Below are 14,303 nucleotides of genomic sequence, written 5' to 3'. Positions count from 1 at the left end.
TGGAGGTAAGTCCCTTTGGGGAAGAGCTGAGGGAATAGTTACCATGTGTACTTAGCATGTGATGCTGGGTCCTTCTTCTGAGGATATGACTTTTTCTTCAGTGGTATCTTGGTTGAAAACTGACTTAAGTCTGGAAACAGATCATGATTCTCGATTGTAGCAACTTCCCTCAGCCTCCTGAGGCTGATTTATTTTAAAGGACATATTGAGAAGTTATCTTGTTACTCTCCATCGTTTTGCTTCTAAAGGAACCATGTTCTATTAACCAACTCCACCACTCTCAACATCAACTTGGCATTAGTCTTGGCAATGACTTTTTTGACTTAATACCACAAACAAAGGCAACAAAAGTAAAAAAACAACTGAGGCTATGTCAAATTAAAAAGCTTCTGCACAGTAAAGGAAACCATCAACAAAATGAAAAGACAATCTACTGAATGGGAGGAAATATTTGTAAAGCATATTTCTGATAAGGGGTTAATATCCAAAATATATAACTAACTCATACAAATCAGTTGAATGGATAAAGAAGATATGGTGTATGTATGCCACAGAATATTATTCAGGCATAAGAAAGAAGGAAATCCTGCCATTTGCAACAACATTGATGGAACTTAAGGGCATTTCGCTAAGTGAAATAAGCCCCCCAAACACAAATACTGCATGATATCACTTATACGTGGCATCTAAAAAAAAAAAAAAAAGTCAAGCTTGTTAGAATAGAGAGTAGAAAATTGGTTGTCAGGTCTGGGAGGTTCCCACCTCCCAATAGCGAGGTGGTTGGTAAAAGGGTACAGATTTTTAATTATAAGTTGAATAATACCTGAGAGTTTAACATAAAACTTGGTGACTATAGTCGATAACATTGTGTTATATGACTGAAATTTGTTGAGAATAGAACTTAAATGTTCCCACTCCCCACCCCCACCATGTATTTGAGGTGATGAATGTGTTAATTAACTAGATGATGGAAACCAAATAAAAAATTCACCAAAAAACTATATATCAAATATAAATATATACAAAATAGGCAAGATGCAGTCAGAAACATTACTTCAAAGAGATTCAAAGAATATTCTGTCTCTAGAGGATGGGATGTTTTGTTTTGAAATGACACTGGGATAAGCTTACTCCTGGCCCTCCCCAGAACAACACACACCTTGGAGAAACTGTGTAGTTTAGAGCAGGTATCTTCTCGCTTACCTTGCCTCTCAGGATGTCCGTTCTGTGCCAAGAAGATGAAATGGTTTAAAGGCATGTCTCTAGATACACCTGGGTGGCTCAGTCGGTTAAGTGTCTGACTTCAGCTTAGGTCATCATCTCGCGGTTTGTGAGTTTAAGCCCCACGTTGGGCACATTGCTGTCAATGCAGAGCCCGCTTCGGATCCTCTCTCCCTCTCTCTTTGCCCCTCCCCAGCTTGCACTCTCTCAAAAATAAATAAACATTAAAAGAATAAAAAATAAATAAAGGCATGTATCTACTACCTTAAAAAAATGTGCAAACCCTTTGGACTAAGCAAGTCCTAAATCTGGTGTCTGTCTTAGAGAAATGCTTACAAGACATGCACAGGGAGGCATTGCTTATAACAATAAGAGAAGTGTAAATAAAAAAAAATATGGAGTATACTTAGAATAGCACAATATTTACAAAACCTGTAAAATTAATTATTCCAACTTAGAGAATTGGGTTAAGAATTTAGATGTATGATAGAGAAGATGAAGATATTGGGCTTTTCCAGGCCTGTAGGTTTTAATTCTCTTTTACTGTAACTACTATGGAATCTTCTGCATCAAGGTGTAAAGTGTACGACTGAAATCTTTTAGATCTTATTCAGGTTATAATTGCATGTCATATATAAAATTCTTAAGTGTCTTATTTATTTGAAAATTTGGGGAATTTTTTTTTTTTTTTTTGAAATGACAATAAGATCAGTGAGATGTGGTTACCTAGAGATGATAGAATGTTCCCTCAAGGGAGAAAAGAGTCCCTCTCTACTGTTTGCTTGTAAAACCATGTCTAAGTTGTATTTAATTTTGAATACCACACTTTAATTGGAACACTGACATACTGGAGTGTATTTTCAAATCATCATGATCATGAGGAAACCTAGAACTATGTCACAAAAGGCAAGGGTGAAAAGAATTTTTGCCCACGGGGGAAGGAAAAACATCTTCAAAGAACATCACATGGAAGATTCTTGTGCATGTTTTACAGGACTGGAATCAGGATGGAGGTGACAAAAACACGGGTTTGACCAGCAAGATGTGGAGAAAGACTCAGATTTGAAAGCAGGATATCCAGTCCACTCTATAACAAGCCACGGGAACTTAGGAAATCATTTAAGTTCCCCAAACCACTGTGGTCCAATAGAACTGTCTGCAATGATGGAAATATCCCATATTCTTGCTCTACAATACAGTAGCTGCTAGCCAAATGCAGCACAAGAAATGTGGTTAGTGTGACTGAGGAACAGAATTTTAAATTTTATTTACTTTTAATTAATTTAAATTTAAATAGTTACATGTAGCTAGTGGTTACAGTATTTAGAAGGTGCAGCTCTAAGCCTTAATTTCCTCCTCTCTGAAATGGGAATAACAACACTTATTAAATTGCTGACCCGAAGATCAAACGACATTATATGTGACCCCAGGAAAACTGTATCACACTACACAAGTGTTAATTACGGTGATAACTAATTACTGAATTGTATGTATTGTATTACTGTCTTATCCTCAAAAGAGTTTCTAACATTTGGAATTAGAGAAAAATGGAATTAGCAGCCTGAGAAAGTAGAGTTCCCCAAGTCTGTTTTTCACAAACAGGTTTGAGACAGGCAGAGATCAGAGAAAGAACAAAGTATCCTGGAGACTTGGGCTATATTCAAGACATCCTTCCAGTAGAGCTTCTTAATGTTCTCCCTTGACTCCCCTGGCTGAGTTAACGATGCTCCTCACTGTCGGGCACTTTCACACCGTTCTGTAAAAAAAAACAGTATTTACTCAACTGTATCTTAGAGCACATGCCTCTTACACTCATGTCTTTCACGGTTGTATCCCCGTTCTTAGCCACCGGGCCATACAGTAGGTCCTCAATCAGTATTCGATGAATGATGAACTTAGCATGTTTTCTTGAGGGAGTGATTCCCCGTTAATAATGTAACCAGTAACTCTTTGAAAAACATTATTATGGTTCTTTGAGGATGTACGGAGTGGAGGAATACTGTATCCAGCGGCACAGTTGGAGATTTCGGTGCCAGGAGGCCTGCGGGGATGACCTCTCTTTCTCCTGCCCTTTTCCTCCCTCCGGTCTTCGGCTGTGGAGGATCTCGTGGTCCCGAAAGTCGCTACCGTCCGCACCGCAGTGAAGAGGAGGGGGACGCGGAGAACTACATTTCCCAGCTGACTCTCCTGCGCGCGCCCCTGCCCGTGCGCGCGGGGGGCGAGTGCACCAGGCGCTCGCTCCCTGCCGAGCGCTCGTCGCCCGCCAGAGCCTTTGCCTTGGGATGAGGTGGGAGGCGCTAGAATCCACTTAGCTACAGCCAACCGCCCAATGCAGCACTCGCTAGCTCCCCCCGCCAGCGGAAGCACCCGCGGAGCACAATGCAGCACTGAGGCAGCGCCGCGGCGGAGGCTGCAGCGCCACGGCCGCCGCAGCACGGTCCGGGGCTGGGAGGGGGTGGCCGAGGAGAACCGGGGGGCGCGGGCGGAGGGAGCCGGACCCTGCTGCCGGGGCATGAGGAGCTAGCTGAGCGTCTCGAACGAGGCGGGCTGACGGCAGCACCATGCAGGCGGCGGCGGCTGCGTCCGTGCCCTTCTTGCTGCTCTGCGCCCTGGGGACCTGCCCCCCGGCGCGCTGCGGTCGGGCAGGTAAGTTCGCCACCCTGTGTGGCTTAGGGACGTACCATTTTCCAGGAGTCTTTGCAGCCCTCAAGCGCACTGGAAACGGGCATGCCCGTTTCCCGAGTGCGCGGGGAGATTTTTTTATTTAGAAGGGTGGTGAGAAGTGAAGCAAAAATACATGTGTGGGGGCGCGCAGATGCATTAGAAGCCTTCGGTCAAATGCATGTTTTTCCTTTTCTGAAGAAGCGGAATGCGGAGGATGGGAAAGGGGTGCTGTGCTTCTGGGCCCCGATCCTGGATGATCTCAGATGAGCTGGTCCAAGGCTCTCCGTCCGGCTGGTGTCTCTGCGTCCTTCCCAGATAGGGACCTGGAGGGAGGGGGCGGTGGGATTTTCCTACAGAAGACGTCGGACCGCAGGAGACACGCGTGTGGGTCAGGGTCATTATTTTCTCCTTTTCTCCCCGCTCCCTCCTTACCCTCGTCCTGCCTGGAGGAGACGCCTCGTTGACGGAGCTGGAGAGGAGGAACGAAAACCGCTTCCTGGAGCGCCAGAGCATCGTGCCACTCCGGCTCCTCTACCGCTCGGGCGGTGAAGACGAAACTGGACACGACGCGCTCGACACGCGGGTGCGGGGCCACCCCGGCGGCGGGCAGGTGAGAGGCGCGGTCCAGGGGGGTGGGCCCGGGCGCGGCCTGGCCCACCCTGACCCCACGTTTGCTCTCCGTCGCCCTGGAGATGCAGTGTCTTCGGTGGAAGGAGCGCAGCCCTAGTGCGAGTCGTGCATGGCGCTCCCAGTGCGAAAAAGAAGGGGCGGGGGGGACAAACCCCTCCAAAGCACCACAGGCCGGAGCTTTGCTAGAGAGGAGTTTGTGCGGGATGTCTTCGGCAGTGCGGTATCCTGAGCGGAGGGGCGGAGACCCTCTCACCTCCGGCAGGCAAAAAAACATGCATAGGCAAGAAAGGATGTAATGTGTGGGCAGGGTTTGCATCATCATTATTGTTGTGGTTGTTTTAATCCTCAAAAAGACTTTATACGTGATTTAAACCAAGGTTGGTACCGTAGAAAAAATGGAAAGGCAAGCCTAGACATCCCTAACTAAACTCAAACTGTAAAAATAAGCTAACCTGCAGGGTTCTCAGCTCACTCGATTTATGGACACCAGAGATGTATCCATTCACCTCCACGTTTCAGGAAAGGCCTCTCCTCCTCCATTTCTTCGCTGGCAGTGGTCCTTTGGCGTAATTTGAGTCCTTTTGTTTTTTGGGCATTTATAAACTATGTTTAAAAAATCTAAGTTTATTCCATTTACCCATATTTAGATCAATATCACATATCCACAGATAATGCCTGAAAATTATTTTGAGCTTACTTGCTAATTTAGGTAATTATTTCAGGGCTCTCTAAGCAATTTTTGTATTTATATACATCAACATGGCAAGCAGTTTATTCACCTGCAAGTACATATTAAGGTAGAGCTTGTTCGTGTGGTTGAAAATGTTGTAAGTTTTGCTGACCTAAAGGCAGCTGAACATTTTCACGTGTGTAAATACATTTATTAATACTTCAAGATGTATGTTGTAGCTGTGATAGTCATAATATTTGATCTGTTTCTGTAAAATATGTGGAAGCAGAAAAATGCCATATAAATCACAAAAATGCTAATGCTTAGCTCTTGAAATTTTCATACAAGAAATTAATTTAAAGGGCTACACTAATATCCATTAAAGTTTGAGTACTGTGGTAGAAAGTCCAGTGTGCCAAGCTTTAATGAAGATTTCCATTATTTGAATCGTTTGATAAATACCTCTTCTCTTTCATTTTGACTTGTTTTCATAGTAAGACTGAAGAAACGGGACACTCTTATTTTTCAATAAATGAGAATTATTTCTGTTGAGGAATATTCTCACACTCATTTACAGCTTTTGCTTAGGAAAAATTTCACATACATATGCAAAAGAGAATGTTATAATGAATGAATATTAGAATAAATACATAATGCTTCAACAATTAGCAACTCATAGCCAGTCTTGTTTCATCTGTCTCCTACCTGTTTTCTTCCCCTTCTTGTATTTGAGGCAGATCAGATCATTTCATTCATAAAAAATTCACTCTGTACTTCTAAAAGGATTCTTTCAAGAAAGAATGTAACCCTGTTATTATACCTAATACATAAATATTATAAATATGTAAAATATATTTAAGTATATTAGATAAATATATGTAAAATGTATACATTTAAGTTTGTTTGTTTGATCCAGGACCCAAATGATGTCTATAGACTGGAATTAGTTTATTTTTTTGAGTCTCTTTAATGCATAATTTACCCCCTTCTGTTTCCTTCATTTTTTCCTTACGATTTATTCATTGAAGACAGGGGGTCTTTCATCCTGTAGTTTCTCAGCCTGAATTTTTGCTGATATAGCCAGTGCTTTAAAACAGATCACAAAGTCTTTCTCGGAGAGGAGGGAGACAGAAGTAGAAATATAGAAAAAGAAAATTTTAGAATTGGAAACTCCCACATCTCTGCCATATGCTGGTAATGTCTTCAGGTACCCTCTGCCCTTCACTATGGTGGTGAAAGACCACCACTTTTGGAAAACAGGCCAGTCCTTCTTTTCTCCTATTTATGGAGCACCACTTCGGCAGTTTTTTGGTTCATTGGCCTTTCTACTTGGGGCGGAAGATACCTTGGGCCTGTGCAGTTTCTTCTTAAAATAATAAAACTCACAGTTAGGAAGAATGACTCTGGCTTTTGGTGAGGTATGGATGAACTGGTATGATTTAGGTTGAACAGCATGAATAGATTGTTTATTCAAGTCAGGATTGGAAGTGAAGATACTGTCTACTGTCTTACCATCAAAGTAATTATTACAAGTAGTTACCTCAGTGCCTGGCACGTAGTAAGGTATATACCGAACACCTGGTTGGATGTCTGTATCACCTGGGGGGCTGTTGCATTTTACCGTGCTCCTTAAACTACAGTTAGAAATCGCTGACTGCTAGATCTGAATCTGGCAGTTACAGTTGTGAAGACTTAGTTGCCATATGCCAAATTTTCCTAAAGTTAGGGAACTCAGGAGTGTTCCTGCATTTTTAGATTCATTGAGAGCTGCATTGGATCTAAAAACTCAAGCTGATTATATTTGGCCCTTGTTATTTCTTTGGTAATTAAATAGATAAAATTTATGGCATCTTAGCTACCCATAGATATTTTTTAGTAATTTCCTTTCTTCTTCAGAAATAAAATTGGGATGCCTTCCTATCAGCCTACAAAGCTTATATATTCATTTGTTGATTTGTGTATTTAAAAGGCACTTATTTACTTGAGCTCATACTGTGTACCAATTTTTGTACAAGGCTCTGGGGATTTAGAGGTAAGAGACACACTTCAAACCTTTAAGGAATTTATAGACAAGTGGGAACGTGCATGAATGGATAAGCAGTTATACTCTGCCCTTCTGTGTGAGTTTCTGGAGGTGATCACAGAAAGCTTTGGAGGCAGTGAAGACAGTGTTTAACCCAGGTGAGCAGGCGGGGTGGGCTTTCACGGGGAGGTGCTGTCTTAGCTGTGTTTTGAGGCTGAAATGGGCCAGATTAAAGGAAGGGGATGGGCATGTCAAACCAAAGGGGCAGAAGTACATGGACATTTGGGAATTAGGACACTTTTTTGTTAGGTGCAAATAGTTAGGATTTAGGGGACAGATGAGCCAAAACAGGAAAGCAGAGAGTAAATGCTGCAGTACCTTCATGATTTGTGGAGCAGTTTGGACTTTGTCCCAAAGGCAATTGAAGGACTTTAGTAAGGAGAGTTTACTGACCAGACTCATGATACTGTGGGATGGTCCTAATTGTTAGAAATGAATAATTTTAATTTCACAGGGTAGGTTCAAGTGGTTGTTCACTTTAATTTATTGGTAAATGCTAATTCACATACTCGTTAGCTTCCTAAGAATTTAGTTAGTAAACTGAAAATACCATATAAATGAGTTTATAAGGCATTTAGAGCAATGCTGGGTATATTGTAAGCATTATATGAGTTTTTGTTAAATAACATTTACTCCCTCAGGCTGCTTGAGTACTATTTAGAAATTTTATGACATCACTTTAATTCAAAATGGTGCCCTAATTACCTGAATGTAACACATTCCCAGAAGTAAATTACACATTACTAAAATTTACATAAGTAAGTGGAATCTGACAGTCCTAGAGATGGTAGAGACCTTATAGGTCATCTAACCTAATTCAGGAATTACTTCACACCTGGTAAGATAAAGTCATTGATCCACAGTAAGGAAACCAGTAACGTATCACTTAATGTTTCAGAAAGCTCACAGGAACTATGATGGTATAAAACACCTTAATTTTACTCTTAATGTGTCCTTGTTTCAGTTTTTAACCACTGAATGGAAAAGAATACTCAAATTATTACTTTTTTAATGTTTATTTATTTTTCGAGAGACAGAGACAGAGCATGAGCAGGGGAGGGGCAGAGAGAGAGGGAGTCAAAGAATCTGAAGCTGGCTCCAGGCGCCGAACTATCAGCACAGAGCCCGAAGGGGCTTGAATTCATGAACTGTGAGTTCATGACCTGAGCCAAAGTCAGATGCCTAACTGACTGAGCCACCCAAGTGCCACAGAATACTGATACTTTTAAAAGAAAAATTTATTTCAGTTTTGGGGAAATACTGGCAATATGATTGGTGTGAAATAATAATTCTGTTGATGAGTCCATGTTGTAAAAGATTTCTTTATTACCTGTCCAGTTAGTTACTTGAATGCATACTTTGTTTTTATCCCAAGTGTGATGATCAACCCATAATGAAAGGTTATTTTGCCATCAAGTTCTAGAAATGATAGTCCAAGAAACCATGTTTGATTGTGGGTAACCTTGGTATCCTCAAGGTTGTCTACCTAGTCTGAGATAATTTCAGTCCTGTAAAATAGCACAGGGAACTAGAATATTCAAATTATTCAGTCTTTCTTTCTTCTGCCTTGAAGTGATTTGTGCTGAAGGAATTGGGTGTTTGCAGATAAATAGATAAAACTTTTTTAACTGGGCATCCATATGGGCAAGATAGTGCCTCCTGAGCCTTATTGATGGTTTGATACTGATAACTGATAATCATTTAATTGCTATTTTTAAGAAAAATCACCTTAGGGGCACCTGGGTGGCTCAGTCGGTTAGGCGTACTTTTTTGGCTCAGGTCATGATCTCATGGTCCGTGAGTTTGAGCCCCGTGTCGGATCTGTGCTGACAGCTCAGAGCCTGGAGCCTGCTTCGAATTCTGTGTCTCCCTCTCTCTCTGCTCCTCCCCAGCCCATGGTCTGTCTCTCTCTTTCCTTCAAAAATAAATAAAAAACATTAAAAAAATGTCTTAAAAAAAGAAAAAGCACCTTAATGGTTCCTTTTTTTTTTTGGCTAGCCAAGCAGGACAGATTTACTGTAACATCAAAGATAAGTTATTTGGTGGTTTATTTTGTCATGTATTCACCCCATATATTTTCAATTATTTATTTTTCACCCATTGATATTTCTCTATAAATAGCAGAATTTCTTTTTATCATAAGTCTTTGCTTTCAGTGAATAGTTGGGCTACTCATTTCTCTGTCTCTTTCCCTGGATAGTGTTGTAGCTTCTCAAGTAGTCAGGTACCAAAAACACAGATCTGTAAATTATCATACTTTTGATAATCAGTAATGCCAGATGGTATAGCAAGATGGTAAGTAGTCATGTGCTCCCATTTTTTTAAAAGGCTTATTTACTTTTGAGAGAGAGAGAAAGCGGCGCAGAGAGAGAGGGAGACAGAGGATCCAAAGTGGTCTCTGCACTGACAGCAGAGAGCCCAGTGGGGGGGCCTGAACTCAGGAACGGCGGCGAGATCATGACCTGAGCTGAAGTCGGGCACTCAACCAACTGAGCCACCCAAGCGCCTCTAGTGTGCTCCATTTTTATGAGTATATTTATACATGTGCCTAAGCATGGATGAGCTGTAGTTAAAATTGTGCTGTTTCACTTGGGAGCACTGAGTCAGCTTCACGGTAAATTGTCTGCGGTACTGCTTCTCTGGCAAAAAAAGGGCTCCTAGGAATTATAGCTTTGGGAGTATTTTGCAAGGATAGCACAAGCATTTTTTTTTTCTTAATGGGCATTTGTTAAACCTAAGTAGCTCAATATTGATAAAGTTTTGCCACCAGTAAAAAGTTTGTTCTGCTATAAATAGGAAGGAGACATTTCCTACCACATTTTTTTTAAATTCTCCTACCAATATCCTTCCCTTACAATTAAATTTTTAAAAGAAATGGTATTCAGAATTGTGGGAGTTTTCTTTAAGTCTTGTTTTTACTCTGTGAGATCCCAATTTGTATATATGTGTTTGGGGCATCTTTGAAATTATGCCTAATGATCTCACTGCATACAAAAAGAACCCATCTCTCATCACTTCTTTATTTTTTATTTTTTTAACGTTTTATTTATTTTTGAGAGAGACAGAGTACTAGTTTGAGAGAGGCAGAGAGAGGGAGACACAGAATCTGAAGCAGGCTCCAGGCTCTGAGCTGTCAGCACAGAGCGAGACGCGGGGCTCTAACCCACGAACTGTGAGATCATGACTTGAGCTGAAGTCGGACGCTTCACTGATGGAGCCATCCAGGCGCCCCTCTCTTCACTTCTTTACATTTATACCTGAAAAACTATGAATGACTCTAAGAGCTTATGGCTTGGTAAAAATCGTTCTTAGTTTTATTTGCTTTCTCAACTTTCAAAGAATGTGAAGTATTCTGTCATTTTTAGTGATAAAGCCCTCTCTAAGTATATACATGGAGGGAGGCCTGCTTTCTTGTCATGGTTCATTGAGAGCAGTAGTCTGTAAGGTCACTAGCTCTCAGTAGCTCCAGTGGGGCTGAGATAAGGCCACATTTATCATTATATTTCATGGATAAGGTCCAAAGGGAAAGAGGATGTTAATAAAAGGAGGGGAGTGAGCAGAAGAGGAAAGGATGGTAAGGAGAGTGGTGACAAGGAGGAAGGAAACAAATCAGGAAAAGAGAAAAGTGCTTATAGTAGTATTATCATATACGTTATAATGTACACTAACATACTTAAGTACAATAACTTATGTGGTTAGTTTTTATGTACCCAACAGTTTTCTTAGTACTTGGTGCACATTAACTCATTGCAGTCCCACAAGAATCATGTGACAGGTAGTACTTATCAGCTGTAAAACCACAAAGCCGGTGGGTAGCTGAGAAAGGATTCAACCCAGGTACTTTAACTCCACTGCACTGCCTGGGCTTAACCACTATGCTTAACTGGCTTTATGGCAGGAGGCCACCAACATTTCTTTAGATGTCGTTCAATGGCAGTGAGATCAAAGCTTTCTTACATTTGGTCCTGTTGGAACCTTATGTTTTTTGCAGCTTGCAGAAACAGTAGGAATGCATCATTTCTACTAATTTGAGAATGAGAATGGACTGTATAAAGATATTTAACATTTAAAAGATGAAAAACACCTCTTCAAGGGTCATGTTCTAGTTTGGAATTGCATGTGTACCCTTATTGTTATAATCTTTCTGTGTAATTTGAAGATTTTAATATTCAACAGTCAGTACCAAAATTATGTATATTCTTTTGTGGTCAAAGTTTCATAAAACAGAAAGAAATGCTAAACAGGGATCGATACCCTTACCTTTCTCCAAAAGAAAAGATACAGAATATCTTTTGTAGCTTCACAGAGCAAGTAGCTCCAGAGTTCCAAATATCAAAGCTTTCAGGGAAAAGCGATACATAATCATTAATAACCAAAATGATAGCTTCTGTGAGCACCTAGTCATGCTTTCATATAAGTATACACATTTATTTTGGTAATAAAAGCCCTAGAAAGCAAATATTAAGGGAAAGAAATGTAAAAGAAGAATGAATATTTATTGAATATGTAGCATGTACCAGGCACTGTGATGAGTGATTTACATGTATTATCATTATGAGGTAGATATTATATCCATTTTATAGATGAGGCTACTGAGGCTTAAGGAAGCTAACTAACCTGCCCAAGGTCATACAACCAGGAAACAGTAGTATTAGGAGAAGAATTCTCAAAGAAAATGTTAGAGATCCAAATAAAATAATCCTTCTGTAATATATGCTACTTATTTAACATGTAGTTACCCATTCATCTCTGTGGTGGAATCATCCTAACATTTCTTTGAGAAACTCTTGGTCCTGCTCACGTCTCCTCCCTTGCTAACTTCATTCAGGTGTGAATCGATGTCGTGTTTAGCACTTGTTATATGTCTTCATTTCTAGAAGTGGATATAATTTCTGTTTCTACCTCAGATATTCTTTTAGCCACATAGACATATTTGAATCTACATCTAAACAACAGCATAGAATATCTGTACTCAGTACTTGTTGGAGTTTTATCTGCCAGAAACTCAGAAAAAACTCTTTATGGGGGAGGGAAGAAACTATTTATGGGGAACTATCCTCTGTTCCTCCATAGGGTGCTGGCCTCACCTACCGGGATTCTGGGTAATGAAAAAAAAAAAAATCTCCCCAGTGGATTCCAATTTGCACGCAGGGTCAAGGAGCTCTGTGTATCCTTAAGATTTAGGAGATTTTTTTTTTTCATCTTAAATCTTTCTGGATTTAAGTTAGTCACAAGAATTTGTATCTGAATTGGGATCAGTTTTCTTATTTGCATCACTCACCTCCTCAATAATTTATCAGACCTTTTCAAAAGGATATTTTAAAGGACATTGTAAGAATTATTCCTGAGAAACCAGTTACAGTATTAATTGAAGTCTGGGGAAAACATTATGGATGGTGCCTCATCAGGACCAAGAGGAGAGATTTGTCATGTAATTGTTTCCTTCCTTGGGTGGGACGCCAGAAGCTTAGAGGCAAATTGTGCCCTCCTCCAAGCCAGAGTCATAGCCTGAGTTTTCATTCCAGCTCCATCCTAGCTCATCAGCACCCATTTCAGCTCAAGAGTTATCTGAAATATCTCTTGACTCGTAATAATTTGTCAATATGAAACGTCATACCTGTATTCAGGCTTAGGGAAAGTAATCTTAGAGGTTTCCTCTGTCTGCTTTCCTGAAGTGGTCCACCCACCCCCTATCACGTCATGTTACTCTCTTGTCTTCCCAGCACTTGTCAGCACTTGACATTCTTTTTAATGATTGGCTTGTTTATTGTCGTTCCTCCAGTGTGCCATCCCTGGAATATAAACTACGAGAATTGTGTATGACAATAGTGATCTTGTCTGTTTGTTCATCACACATCTCCACTGCCTAGCCCAGTGCCTGGCACAGAGTAGGTACTTAATAAATATTTCTTGAAGTGATAAATTTTCCTTTCCCTCCAGTTTTCTCATCTGCTTATAATATCTTGTAAGTATCCATGTAAACATCCTCAAGTCCTCTTTGGAACTTGGTATGGTATAAAATAATGAATACATGAATAAATGTTAGTCTTTAAATATTGAATTTATAGCCCCCTTTGATAATTGTAACTCTTTTACACATAATTAAAATAGAATTCAGTGTGCTGTGTTTTTATTTTTTACTTATCAGTGTGCTGTATTTTTAGAATATAAATACTTCATATATAAAAATGATTTTAGACTTCTAGTTGTCCTTTATTTCTGATTTCATCATTCGAGTTGCTTTTAAGATCAAAATCGGTTTTGTCTTCCCTAGAGCAGACTATTAGATGTAATTTGATTTTGAAAATAAAAAATGCCATACCATGACCAAGAAATACCAGCAGTTATAACTGGGAAGAGAAGGAATAAACAACTTAATCCACCCCCTGGCCCCCACCCCCCACCATCTGTTTGTTTATGTTGAAGAGGTTTTTCAGAATCATATGCATGTATCAGCAAGGGTAGATCAACATTTTTCTCCTTTTTAAAGATCGATTTTGTACCAGGGCATTTCAGTTACCACTGAGCAGTAGTTGCCCTTTTGCTGCATTTTTTTTTTTTTTTTGTCCCAAGTAGAGAACATTAGATAACCGTTTTTGGAAGAATGAGAAATCAATGAGGCTTTCCTGAAGATGGGCCTCAAGAGCTCACATTTTGCAAGTGGCTTTAACATTTTCTACCTGAGGCAGGAGAACTCCTGGTTGACAGTTTTCTTAGACCCCTTATTCTACTTGGCACTAACTCATGTCTCTAGCCTTTACCTCTAGTCAGTCAATTGCTCTTCTTCTTATTTTATTTTTTTTCCAGTTTACTTCTTATATAGGCTTGGTTGGGAGAAATTGCCTTCATTCCCCTCCCCCCAGCCCCCCACTCCCCCACTAGTGAGGTCAGAAGGTTGGGAGTCAGGCTGGTACATGTGATTTGGTACCGCTGGTCACAGCTCAAACTTTAAGTGGTTTCTCATTCTTTGGACTAGGTAGCAAGATGCTGTAGAAAGAGCTGGCACTTGACAAAAACTAGTTCTGTAGATTTCTG

General features: G+C 40.4%; 1 protein-coding gene across 30 annotated transcripts in view; it reads left to right on the top strand.

The window, feature by feature from the left end:
• Positions 1-3,727: 3,727 nt before the first annotated feature.
• The window catches only part of ADAM22 (ADAM metallopeptidase domain 22), a 234,883-nt gene continuing 224,307 nt past the window's right edge, over positions 3,728-14,303 (top strand). For all 30 annotated transcript variants that reach the window (XR_008296861.1, XM_053218484.1, XM_053218489.1 and 27 more), the window contains exons 1-2: positions 3,728-3,867; positions 4,335-4,495. Coding sequence is in view for 29 of the 30 variants with exons in the window: in XM_053218484.1 (XP_053074459.1) it covers positions 3,783-3,867; positions 4,335-4,495 (246 nt within the window). In the remaining variant the exon portion in view is untranslated. The remainder of the gene's footprint in view (positions 3,868-4,334; positions 4,496-14,303) is intronic.

This window comes from Acinonyx jubatus, chromosome A2 (genome assembly GCF_027475565.1).
Source record: "Acinonyx jubatus isolate Ajub_Pintada_27869175 chromosome A2, VMU_Ajub_asm_v1.0, whole genome shotgun sequence".
NCBI classification, from domain to species: Eukaryota; Metazoa; Chordata; class Mammalia; order Carnivora; family Felidae; genus Acinonyx; species Acinonyx jubatus.
This window is presented reverse-complemented; position numbering and strand designations above follow the sequence as displayed.